Source organism: Amyelois transitella, chromosome 13, assembly GCF_032362555.1.
Source record: "Amyelois transitella isolate CPQ chromosome 13, ilAmyTran1.1, whole genome shotgun sequence".
NCBI classification, from domain to species: domain Eukaryota; kingdom Metazoa; phylum Arthropoda; class Insecta; order Lepidoptera; family Pyralidae; genus Amyelois; species Amyelois transitella.
The window spans coordinates 10,503,952-10,517,345 of record NC_083516.1 but is presented as its reverse complement, the minus strand read 5'-3'; the positions used below and the strand labels follow the sequence as shown (position 1 = coordinate 10,517,345).

General features: G+C 37.1%; 3 protein-coding genes across 3 annotated transcripts in view; all 3 read right to left on the bottom strand.

Moving 5' to 3' along the window:
- The window catches only part of LOC106129293 (cationic amino acid transporter 2), a 29,121-nt gene extending 25,076 nt beyond the window's left edge, over positions 1-4,045 (bottom strand). Inside the window, exon 1 of the mRNA XM_060947222.1 lies at positions 3,721-4,045. Coding sequence (XP_060803205.1) covers positions 3,721-3,814 — 94 coding nt within the window. The 5' untranslated portion in view covers positions 3,815-4,045. The remainder of the gene's footprint in view (positions 1-3,720) is intronic.
- A 2,174-nt stretch (positions 4,046-6,219) lies between these two features.
- LOC106129292 (lipase 3) lies at positions 6,220-8,298 on the bottom strand. Its single transcript, XM_013327806.2, has one exon. It carries the CDS (start codon positions 8,259-8,261, stop codon positions 7,059-7,061), a length of 1,203 nt encoding a protein of 400 aa, XP_013183260.1. The 5' UTR covers positions 8,262-8,298; the 3' UTR covers positions 6,220-7,058.
- A 2,549-nt stretch (positions 8,299-10,847) lies between these two features.
- Positions 10,848-12,118, bottom strand: LOC106129291 (lipase 1). The gene has a single exon (XM_013327805.2). The coding sequence runs from the start codon at positions 12,092-12,094 to the stop codon at positions 10,892-10,894; it is 1,203 nt and encodes a 400-aa protein (XP_013183259.1). The 5' UTR covers positions 12,095-12,118; the 3' UTR covers positions 10,848-10,891.
- Between the last annotated feature and the right edge of the window lie 1,276 nt (positions 12,119-13,394).

Sequence of the window (13,394 nt, the reverse complement as noted above, 5' to 3'; positions counted from 1 at the left end):
AAACATGTCTCAATGCACACTGAAACACGCAACTCCAGCCGATCTTCAAAGACAAATGACCGGACAATTGGTTACATTGGCGAAACAACCAATTGGTCTGTGGTTCGATTCTGTACGCCTTATTGAGATGTTCGGTAATAATAATTTAATGTGCACACTGATTAATCATCATTGATAATGATGAAATCAGACGACGGGGCTAGTCTGGTCAACACCCATATATTTTATTGGAAACATAAATTATTTTTGAATGTGCTGTGTGTTTCCAGCACTTTAGAATAGAATTCCTGTATATCTTTCCCATGGATGGTGTAAGGGACGGAAAGCGACTAAGGGATAGGCTTAAAAACTAGGCATTCTACTTGTAGGCGATGGACTAGCAACCTTCTATTTGAATCTCAATTCCACCATACAGCTGAACGTGGCCTTTCCTTAATCTGTTTAAGATTACTGGCTCTGTCCACCCCGTAAGAGATATAGACATGTACACTATATGTATACTTGTTTGAATAACTCAAATATAAGCGCAGGTAAGGTAAGGGGAGACCCAGAAACCCAGAGAAACCTGGCTTCTTGTTGATAAAGATGATATGCGTGCCAATACGGTCTTAAAACTGATGATGTTGCCGACCGGACAAAATGGAAGGATCTAGAACCTAATGTACTGGGGGGTGGACACAAAGATGACAAACAGTAATTCTAAATAATTATACTAGAAATTATAAGTCCAGTTACTCCAGAAGAGACCTCAAGGATAATATGAGAAAAAGCAGGGCTTTTAAGTTCTGCAAATCTTAAATAGGTATTCTGATTTTATTTGTCATATCTATCCTTTAATAAGTCTATGGACCGACGGATACTGGTATAGTTTAGTCGATATACGTAATGTCAGTCGATTCAAATAATGATGTTGACATTGATGTTCACCACAATGCCTGGTTTATCGAAGTAAATGATGTATCTGAAGAGGAACTTAAACATGACCAGCCATGGTTACTGTCGCATTTATAAATAAGTTTATAACTATCTCCTACCCTGCTCCCTTTCACATTTCCAAGAAATTCTACATACTTATAAGATTAGCTACTTCTGATGCTCCAGATTGGTGCATAGACATATATTAAAACATATATACATATAGCCGTGCGTGTGGTGCCGTGTGGTTCCCGGCACTATTACAAAAAAGAATAGGACCACTCCATCTCTTTCCCATGGATGTCGTAAAAGGCGACTAAGGGATCGGCTTATAAACTTAGGATTCCTCTTTTAGGCGATGGGCTAGCAACCTGTCACTATTTGAATCTCGGTTCTATCATTAAGCCAAATAGCTGAACGTGGCCATTCAGTCTTTTCAAGACTGTTGGCTCTGACTACCCCGCAAGGGATATAGACGTGATCATATGTATGTATGTATGTATATACATATAGCGGGGTAAACAGAGCAAATAATCTTGAAAAGGCGGATATGCGACGTTCAGCGCTTAATGATATAATTGAGATTCAAATTGTGACAGGTTGCTAACCCATCGCCTAAAAGAGTCCCGCATTTATAAGCCTATCCCTTAGTCGCCTTTTACGACATCCATGGGAAGGCGATGGAGTGGTCCTATTCTTTTTTTATTGGTGCCGGGAACCACATATATATTTGATAACCACAAATAAAAATCAATATTTAATACATATCTTAACAAAAAGTTAACATTGCAATACCTGTCAAATATTATCTACAAGATTAATGTTAACATGCCAATGCTATCTCCAATATTTATTGATGGATTTGACATTGATTGTTATCTATTATCTACATATTTTATAACACTATCTTGTCTCTTCACATTTAATTATTCAAACTTTGTGTGGTAATTCATTCATATATACGTCCATATTATCCCTTGCGGGGTAGACAGTGCCAGCGGTCTTGCTCTTAAAGACTGGCTTTGCTAGCATGAACTAAAACATTTTTGGGAATTTTAATGAAATAAAAAAGAGGAAACTTAATGTTTTGGATTTATGTGCTTTGTTGTTCCCTGCATCAATAAAAAAAAAGAAGGACCACTCCTTCTTTTCCCATGGATGTCGTAAAAAGCGACTAATGGGCTTATAAACTAGGGAGCCTTCACTATTTGAATCTCAATTCTATCATTAAGTCAAATAGTCAAACATGGTCTATTAGTCTTTTCAAGATTATTTACTCTTGACTTCATTTGTGTGGACAACGTATCAAAACAAAACAATCCATCTCTTGGACCACCAGGATAAAAAGTAGCGTATGTGTTTTGGTATATAGGTAGCTTACGTAAATTTCCTCTTAATTGGTTTAGTAACCAAAATCACATCATTAATTACCTTTTTACCTTAAACTGATGAGCTTGCACGAACTGTTTTGAATGCGGTTAACAAAAGAATTACACAGGGATCATGGTAAGTGGAAAGATATGGTCCCTGCCTGCCTACCCCTCCAGAAAGCGTGTAGCGTTGGAAGTGGTAGTAGTTATAATTAGAATTAAGTGATGTGACGTCAATTAGTTATACCTTGTATCGAATATTGAAAATAAATGTACATACATACATACATATGGTCACGTCTATATCCCTTGTGGGGTAGACAGAGCCAACAGTCTTGAAAAGACTGATAGGCCACGTTCAGCTATTTGGCTTAATGATAGAATTGAGATTTAAATAGTGACAGGTTGCTAGCCCATCGCCTAAAAAAAGAATCCTAAGTTTGTAAGCCTATACCTTAGTCGCCTAAAAAATTAAAAATCTATTCTATTCTTTTCTGAAGTTAATACATGTGGTGTAATATACATTATTTATATGTATATTTACCTCAGTTAAAAATACCTAAGTTATATGATCTCAATACAAATATGCTGACTCTTGAATTAAATTGGAATTTGCTGTCGAACTGACAAGAATGTTTGGTTATATTCAACAACTGATTTATTTTTAATGCATAAAGCTTAGCTTACAATATTTTAAGGAAAGTTGTAAGTAAAAAAAACTATGGTAAATAACTATACTAATATGATAAAACTGAAGAGTTTGATTGAACGCACTAATCTCAGGAACTACTGGTTCAAATAGAAAAATTCTTTTTGTGTTAAATAGACCATTTATGAAAGGCTTTAGGATATATAACATTACACTGCAACTATTAGGAGCGAAGAAATAATGGAAAATGTGATAAATAATTATTCATCATTGAGTGCTTCAATGATGCCCAAAATAACTATTCCATGTGGACGAAGTCGCGGTCACAGCTAGTTAATAATAATTAGTGCTGTATGGTTTAGAATAGGATGGGATAGGAATGCCCTCTCTTTTCTACGAATGTCACAATAGTGACTAAGGGATGGGCTGATAAATTTATGATTCTCTTTTTAGGCAATGGGCTAGCAACCTGTTGCTATTTTAATCTCATTTCTATCATTAATCCATACAGCTGAATGTTTCAGGCTTTGCGAGACTGTTGACCTCTGTCTACCCCGTAAGGGATAATGACGTGATTATATGTATGTTAAATAATAAATAAATTTAAGTATTACAAAATGAAAGTACCATATTACACCACATGAACTAAATTCCAGCTTAACCACAGATGATATATAACTAACAGGAATGTCAGCACAGCTTCTTGGCAGCTACCTTCTAGCTCGGAAGCCTTTGAAAAATATGGATTGGTTACATCAGAAAAATTATGAACAAAACTTAACATACCATTTTCATATGCTTGTCGAATAGTGTACCGCTGGTGCCCATTTTCAACAACGCCTGGTTGATCTATAAACCCGTTTCCTTCGGAATAAGTCATAATTATATTTAAAAGATACTGTTTCAAGTCGCACCTAACCTAATTTGGTAAAACACCACCGTGTATAAAGAATTTACGTAATTACTTCGATTAACTTTATTATAAATATACAAAGACCACTGAGAAAATTTCAAAAAATGCTTTTATATTCATTTTAGTCGTCGATTTATTATAAAAACTTTTATTTTAATTTGAACGGGAAAATATGAAATAATTCATGCTGTCGGCGGTCGGTGCGAACTGGCAAATTGACAAAACGTCAGACAGACAGCCGTCATTTCAAATGTCAAGATAGCGGACCAATGAAATAAAGATGCATTTTAGTGCTGTGCGAGTTGGCTGTATGCCCGAATATCGATGATAATCGAAAATTATAATAATATTTTCTATTCTGAAGTACAGTGTGGTCCCTGCACTATAGAAATGGACAACTCCATCCCTATTCCAATGGATTCCGTAAAAGTAGGCTAATGGGATAGGTGTTCATTTATCTAATGCAAGCTGATTTGCCGATCTGTTAGCGAAGAAAAAACAAGTCGTGTTCCCATTCCTTCTGTCCCTGTGCGGATTGTAAAAGTCAATAAAGTTTGAGGCTAATATACGTAATTTTTCTTATAGACGATGGTCCAACAAGCTGTCACTTAACCAAGCAGCTGTACGTAACTTTTCAGTTTTTTCTGGGCTTTATTTACCCCATGAAGTAAGAAATTAGTAAATATAATATAAATTAGTAATATATTTTCTATCAAAAAAATTAATAGTTTTTACAATGTCAGCAACCTGAGCGTATTCAAGCAACTGAATGTGTGCCAATGTGTAAATAATCCAAGCTGCGTTATAATATCTTAAAAACTTTTTTCAGGAGGGCTTCAGGATTGTAGACTGTAGATACGTAGTAATCAACATTTTTTAAATTCATACCAAGAAATATAAGGTATTATTTGCAATAAATGTCCTATAGTATAATACATACGCTGTCGTTTAACAGTGACAGGCATTTAAGATATCCAATATTCGATACCTTTTACCTTATCGTATATATTAATACGATAAGGTAAAAGGTAGATATATACCTTATCATATTTCAACTAATCGCCCACCAGTGTGGAGCCTTCCAATCCCTTGATTTTAATAGAGGTATTAGATGAATTGATATCGATAGGTTACATTTTTCATAAACACAGGTACATCTCTTGATAAGTACCTGCCTGGTGATCGACCAACATGACCGTGACCTTGAATCTGACGTTCAAATTCGAATGATATAAAAGGCGCGAAATATTGCGTCATGTATACCTACTACATACATCATAACTTTATCCCATTTAACCATAACTTCCATCCATATTTAAATAAATGACACTTGCAGCGTAGAAGCTTAAGAGATGGGACCAAAGAGAAAAGTACCTAAGTAATTTACTACCTACCTATGTTATTCACTACCTGCCTACTAAGCTAAGCGTCAGAGGAACAATATGCAAGGAAGGTAAGCAAGCCCTCTTATATACCTATACAGAGTATACTTAATTAGCAGGAATTATGTTCTTCTTTCTGACTAGCGGTAGCGGTAGAAGTCGTATCATCTGGGCTAAATGACAAACAAGTATAGTTTCAACCCACTCTTTCTCTCTCATCTCTGCGTATTCCCAGTTACCCCCCCCGCGGAACCGCGCGACAGACGATGTTGTGTCGGAGGTTGTAGGTATATATACTGCAATCCGTGAAATCTTTGCTTGCGCGATTTAGGTTTTTTGCTGCTTTTGACTTAAAGTGTCGCGTGGTTTTATTTTTTATTGTTGTGACTTGTGGCGTATACATGTCGCCACAGACTGACTTGACCATGCTTAGCTTGGATTACTGTAGTTTCCTAAAAAGTACAGAAGATTTTTATACATGAATAACAAACTTATATAGGTCTCGCTTTCGTATTTTACTATTACAGTACAGGTCGCGCGGTGGTTTAAGAACGCTCGGCAAAAGTAGAGGGGGCATGCGCAGTGATCAAATTTTAGGTCTATTAGGTGCGACGAGGAGAGAGGGGGGGCGGGTGTGCGCCGACGGCGACACGTATTGGTGGATTAGTCACTCACTCTTTACTTCCCGCGTTGAGTTCGCGCGTCCCGTGTCTCTTGGGTACTGTTGCGTACAGATTGTTTTATCGTATTAATAGTAAGTCGTAATGGGAACAAATGCCAAAAAATAAAATTTACACATACACACTTTCGCATTTATAATATAAGTAGGGATTCACACATACACACTTTCGCATTTATAATATAAGTAGGGATTATAAGTATTTATAAGGCACAAAATCCATACTAATATTATAAGTATATTATAAGATATGGATATAGTTAAATAACTGAGTTAAAACATAGGCTACTTTTTTTTGGAAAATCACGCGGGCGAAATTGCGTGACCACAGCTAGTATTAAATAAATAAAAAAAAAACATTTCCCTTAGCATTTTTGAGCGCGAATGTACACATGCGCCGATTGCCCCCACTATTTTTGCCGAGCGTTCTATAACCACCGCGCGACCTGTATGAAGTATGTGTAGTATACAGGGAGACTTTTAATTCAACTGCATAAATTTAACTGTTAAGTGTACTCATATAAAGGATATTTAAAAACGTTAAAAGAAAAATATCGGTTCATATTTCAGAAAGTACGAAATAAAATAAAAGTATCAAAATCCACGATCCTAAATACGTCATATCACCCCGGCCGGCGGAAAAGCGACGCGTAAGATTCAGAGGTCAACGACACAATTCATTCAGCTGAGCGATCTCGACAACTCTGTACTTTACTTGATCTTGATACTAGAAAAATAATTTATTTTTCAGACATTTATTTACATGTTTAGTTTTAATTTCTTTTTGGTCTTTAATAAAGCGTGTGACGTAGTTTTTGAGGGTTTTTTAAATGTGAAAATGATGACGTTTAATTTAAATAAAAATAGGCTCAAACACCTCAGAAGCATGGGTATAGTTTATGTTTAAAAGGATGCAGTTGTTTTAAATGTCAGCCTGTACATAGATGTCGCATTATGGAAAAACTCATTGAGACCAGTGGGATTAATGGGATAAAGGCATAGCTATCTATAGATAAAGGTATGTATAAATAGGAATTAAAAGTCAAATTAATCAAGCGTTAATTTCTGGCACCTTGATAGAACAATAACACTGCAAAATAACGTGAATACCACCTCATAAGCACTTAACAGATCGTTTAGCTTAAATGCTCTAATTATATTTAGCAAGTAAATCTAATAACAATGGGAACAGGTATTGTGGCATTAGTTTTCCATACAAATGATCTAGGTGTGTCCAGAGAGGATAGTCTATTATTTGGTGTTCCACGACGTTTGGGAGTTGCGCTTTTAAGATTTCCACATCTTTGAGAGTAGATAAAAAGTCATTCGCTCCAGAAAATAGGGCCATGTCGAACGTCACCTTCGAGAGATTGTACGCAGGAGGTTCGGTGGAATTATAATGAAACAAATTCATTTCTCTTCCATAATCGAATTCAGCGAACTCTTTTCTGTTGCCAAGCTGTCCATAGTGTACCGCGTTCCTTCTTGACGATCCCGCTGGGTAATGGTCGATCAATATCGGCACGAACTCTGGTTCCAACTGAGCTGGATCTGCTCCCAACACCGCGAATGCAACCCCACCGCAAACCTCGTAACTAACGTTTGGAATCGAGCAAATCTGCCGCAATATTGACTTTATGTCCGAATCAAAACCTACCAATTCTTGATAATTTATCGCTTCGACCACAGCGTTTATTTCAGGTGCGAATTTAATAATTAACTCTACCAGTCCAACCACATTGTTAAGATAAGCTATTGGACCTAAAGCGGCTAGAACTTTGATTTTGTCGTTGTACTCCGGCCTTTTGGATCCGAGGACGTAAAATATGGTGGTTCCCTCAGAATGACCGATAGCACTGAGTTGCGATTGTCCTGTTTGATTTAAAATGTAATCAATCGTGGCTGGTAGGTCTAAAGTGCCGAATTCGTGAAATGTGAAGTCCCAGAATTGGTCGTCGGTGTTCGGGTCCAGCGAGACGTGATTCCTGGAGTATCTGTTCCCACGATTGTTCCCCACCCAGACGTCGTATCCTGCCCGCGCCAACAACACCGCCAGCGATCCCTCTTCTCTTAGGATCATGCCGTCTGAGGAGTCCAGGAGGCCATGCATGAAGAGCAATGGCTTCTTTGAGTCTCCCGGGATGTGGAACACCCCGAGGATGTAACCGTCCGATGTTGTAACGTTGTGCTCTTCACACTGAAGCCCGTTCTTCTCTGCTATTTCAGAGAACGTAGGAACTTTCGGCAAAACATTGTGTAACAATTTAATTTCATCTGCTATGGGAAGTTTAATAGCACCTACACTAATAGCGAGAACTAGCAATATTAGCGCGTATAATTTATTGCTATCCATTGTTTTGTTGTGTGCCACCAAAATTGCAAATTATAAAGCTAGGAGCAACGGTTTTATATGATCCGCGACAATTTTTAATATTTGAACATCTGATAAGCTAGTCTGCATAATTACTTTATATTAGTTTTATAATAATACAACTTACTAGTATTTGCCATCGGCTTCACCTGTTTAATTTCTAATGTACTCCGAATAGACAGAATGGTCATGATACCTTAATTCTATTGTTTAAGGAGAATTTTGTTACGTTAAACAATCAATAAGATAAGGTGTTTTATGTCAAACATCATTCATCAGCTACACCTGTCAGTACTCCTAGGTATCTAATGATTAGTCATTTGTCGCAAGATAACTAAAATAGACTATAAATACTGTTTTAGCGGGAGCGATAGTTTGGGGCCAATCGCCACTAAGGGAAGACCTTCGGCAGGCTAGGCGTTATGCTTGGGGAACCGCCGCTCCGGCGATGATGTGCCTTAGGTTATATATATGCTCCAATTTGTGAAAACATTGCTTGCGCGATTTAGCGTACGCTCTGTGATAGGTGACGTGTGACATTTGCGATGTTACCATAAAATCTTCGCTGCTATTCGTTGAGCGCGTAATGACACTATGATTGGCTGATGGCATGCGGCGTAAGTGATGTCGCCTCACCGTAAAGAGAGTAAGTAAAATTTCATTCCCCAAAGAAAATATAAGTAACGTTTTTATTGCATTAACCTTTTACAACGGAACGTTAACATACGTTAACGTCGAAGCTGTTGCCAAAATAGACACAAGTCGCTCCGGGAGTGTGGAGCGAGATATATCACATATTCTCGGCAAAAATGCGGTTGGCGTTGTGGCACCGTGTGGTTTGGGCGAGTTTGAGTCCCACATAGGCTCATAAACATGGGATTCGTCTTTTAGGCGATGGGCTAGCAACCTGTCACTATTTGAATCTCAATTCTATCATAAAGCCGTTGACAGCTGAACGTGGTCTATCAGTCTTTCAAGACTGTTGGTTCTGTCTACCTCAAGTGTGACGTGATTATAGGAATGAAAATAAATTAATAAGTTCGACATGACCGTTTGGCTTTCCGTTACTATGGGCGGGAAGACAACGGTATTTCCACATGATAAAAAAAATGGTAAGCTTTGTTCGACATCAACCAATTTGTCTCTAAAGTTAGTTAAAAATCATAAGAACGTTTCTTTATCTGTTTACTATAAACTTGACAAAGTTAATTAATTTTCCATTAATAGAGTGGTCAAGTATGCTATTATATTTCTAAAAGATACAAAAAAACAAACTTCAACTAAATAAGAACTAATATGAATGTAAAATATATCGATCTGCCATATGGTACATAGGTACTCGCAGTTAATAGAAACTTATAAATAAATACCTACTTAAATTGTTTGAACAAATGGTGCTTCGCAATTAAATAAATTACTTTTGTTCATAATATAATTATTAAAGAATTTTCACTTTAATAACCGCACTTGTTAGCGTCAGTTCGTTGCTAATAATAATTTGATATACCACTATCATTATGTCAGTAGTTGAGTTAATGAACTTATCGTCGTATGGTGAAAATGAATTAAAAAAGATCATTTTTAATTCAATGCTGCTATACTATACGTAAAAATAAATTTGTATCTACGACAATTTTTGTTTGAAACTTTTACTTTGTAATAAATATACCTAAATAAGAATTATTAGATAAGTTTATACAAAAGTAACAAAATAAAATAAGACGATAATTTTTCATTAAGCCAAACAGCTGAACGTGGCCTATCAGTCTTTTCAAGACTGTTGGCTCTGTCTACTCCGTAAGGGATAAAGACGTGATCATATGTATGTATGATTTACATATATAATTACTACACATACTTACCAAGTAAATTAAACAAAAGACGAAACAAATATTTTGTCATGAATATACCAAGGATATGGTCCACGTGGTTCCACAGGGGATAGTCCAGAATCCTGTAATCCACCACATTCGACAGTTCATACCTCAGGAGTTCTACGTCTTCTACTGTCGATATGTAGTCATTGGAGCCAAGGTACAAACCCACATCAAACGATACTTTACTCAAATTATACACCGGAGGAGTATAAAACCCATAAAATTTCAAGTTTTTTGCCAATCCATAATCAAATTCGGCGAAGCGTTTACTGTTCCCAATTTGGCCATAGTGCACAACTCTAAAGTCTAAAGTCAGTATTTGATGCTAATTCATAATGAAGGTCAATGTCAGTTAAGACAACAGTTCAAACGCTTCCAACTTCCTAATGGTGTAATCGTTTCACATAAATTAACATTTTAATTTATTTACACTCGTGAACACTGCCTAACAAAGAAAAAGTTGAAGTAGGTTCTAATTTTGAAGTAAATTGCTTATCTGATTTTAAAAAACAATTTAGAAATAAAATTTTAAGCAACTCTGTCTGTCTATTATGCCTCCACGCCTCAATCGCTGGATTTGATTTGGTACAAATATTGGCATAGGACATGTCCACCTATTTATAAGAAAAAAATAAGGCGGATTCTAGTTAGTGAAAAAGTCTGTCAGAAGAGCAAGACTCCTGCTCTTTTCCAGTCATTAATAAATATAATATTACAAGTTATAAACGAAATAATTTATCGATTTCCAAACGTACGCAACACTTTAAAAACGTACGGGAATAAATATTTCTTCATATTTTTTCCCCAATTATAGTCCAAGTGATTGAAAAGGGGATAGTCCAACACTTTGTAATACGCCAGATTTGGCAGCTTCCTCTTCAAAATTCTCACGTCTCTCAGGGCAGAAATTTTATCATTTTTCGCCGCTATCAGAGCCACTTTCATCGTCACTCTACCCAAATCATATTTAGGCGGAACAGAAGAGTTATAAAGAGCCATGTTTCCAGACACTCCGTGATCGAAATAAACGAATTCCCGTTTCTGAGCTACCTGCATGAGGTGAACCGCATTTATCCTTGATGTTCCCGAAGGATAATGGGCGAGCACTATTCGAGAAAATTCTGGCTCGAATTCCGTATAATCAGTACCAGCAAATGGGAAAATCACACCTTCTACACAAAGTTTGTATCCAAATAAAGATTTTAAACACATGAGGTCAATTAACTCTCTAGAAATATCATTATCTCCAAGTATTTCTTCTTTATCGATCATTTGCAACATTATATCTAGCATTGGCCCCATTGCTACTAGTCCACTTACAGGAGGAATTACGTTATGAAGAAAGCATATCGGGGCTAAAGCGATTATGATATTAATCTTCTCATTGTATTCAGGTCTGGACGCACCCAGCACGTAGAAAATTTGATTCCCCTGGGAATGTCCTATAGCACTCAACATACTTGCTCCAGTTTTCTCCAGAATAAAGTCAATCACAGCTGGAAGGTCGTAGTATCCCATTTCGTGGAAACTGAAATTCCAAAAAGCTCTATCAGTATCCGGATTTAATTCTTGGTGTCTTCTAGAGTATCTGCTACCTCGTGAGTTGCCAACCCAGACGTCGTAGCCTTGTTCATGCAAAGCCGCCACAAGGGAAGAGTTTCCTCGCAAAATAAAAGTGTCGGCTGTGTCCAAAATGCCATGCATGATCAAAACTGGATCTTTGTTCCCTGGAATGTGAAAAAGTTTGAGGATATACCCATCTTCTGTAGTCACATCGTAAACTGCGCAATTTAGACCGTATTTCTGCGCGAGTCCCGTGAAATTGAGCCATCCGTCTTCTGGTAGGGTGATATCTAGATGATGTGGTACCGACTGGAGTGCATAACCGTTTATAGTGACTAGAACAACGATTGTAGTTATAACTTTGTTTGTAATCATGTTAACGATGACATGTTTTGTTGGGTGCCGTCAGAACACTGGTGCTGAGATCACCGATCAGCGTCCAGAACCAGTTAGTAGCAGGTAAATTTTCATTGTAATAAAATTATTCATGACTTCCGAGTTTCCACGTGATATTGCATCACATTCATGTAAGTACAAGGAAATTGTTATTGACTAGCGTTTACCCGAAGCTTTGCTCGTTACAATTGTTCCTTATACTGGTTGTTGAACCTGTGCTGAAATTTTATATAACTAGCATTTATGTCCCCAAAGCATTACTAACTGCTCCTAAAATTTCAGTACTTGTTTTAATAGTGTTTCAATCTGCATCCTCCGGATCCGTTGTAGACATGAAAATCCCAGGAAAATGGAAGAAAATCCAATCAAAACGGATCCCAGACTCTAATTGACACAAGTGGAAACTTGTGGCATTGTAGTTAAACGAAAGTAAGAGGAATGAGAGATGATTAAAAATTTATGGAATAAAGACAAACTTTACTTGGTCTGGTTTTACAAGAGAGGTCATGGGTATAGGAAATATGCTGAAAATAATAAAATAATTACGCTGGTAAAGAAAAGATGATGCACGCTTAAAACCGACTGTCATTTATTTTTTCTTATTTTAAATTACAAAATGTTTGTCGTTTACAAAGGAGTTCGGAATACTCTAAGGAGTTCGTAACAATGGGTTTAGCTATAGACACGAGATCCAGCAAGTAGCCGCTAGAGTATAGCGAGCTACTTGGTGAATGCTGGGAGTCCAAAGGTGAAGACCCAGGGTGCGTGCGCGCACTTTTATAGGGCTCCCGGGCTGTGAAGAGGGGCGCTGGGGAGGCCGAAGCGACACGACGTCAGACATTTTTTAGCGACTTTAATCAGGTTTCCTTCAACTTGTTCCCTTTATCGGTGACGGCAGTGCGTTCATCGAGATCAGTTCATAAAATCTGACAAATATACTTTTTAAGATTTCGGTGCAAATAACACTTCATAAAGTATGCCGAAGAATAAAAAAGATTTATAGAAACACTAGCTGTGCCCGTAACTTCGTCCGCGTGGAATAATTATTTTGGGCATCATTGAAGCACTACCCCTCCGGGAAAGAGGCGTGATTTTATATACATATGTATGTATGTATGTATTGAAGCACTCAAGGATGAATATTTTTCTCCGTGTTTTTCACATTTTCCATTATTTCATTGCTCGTTATAGTTGCATCGATGTTATATAGCCTAAAGCCTTCCTCGATAAATGGTCTATTCAACGCAAAAATAATTTTTCAATTCGAACTAGTAGTCCC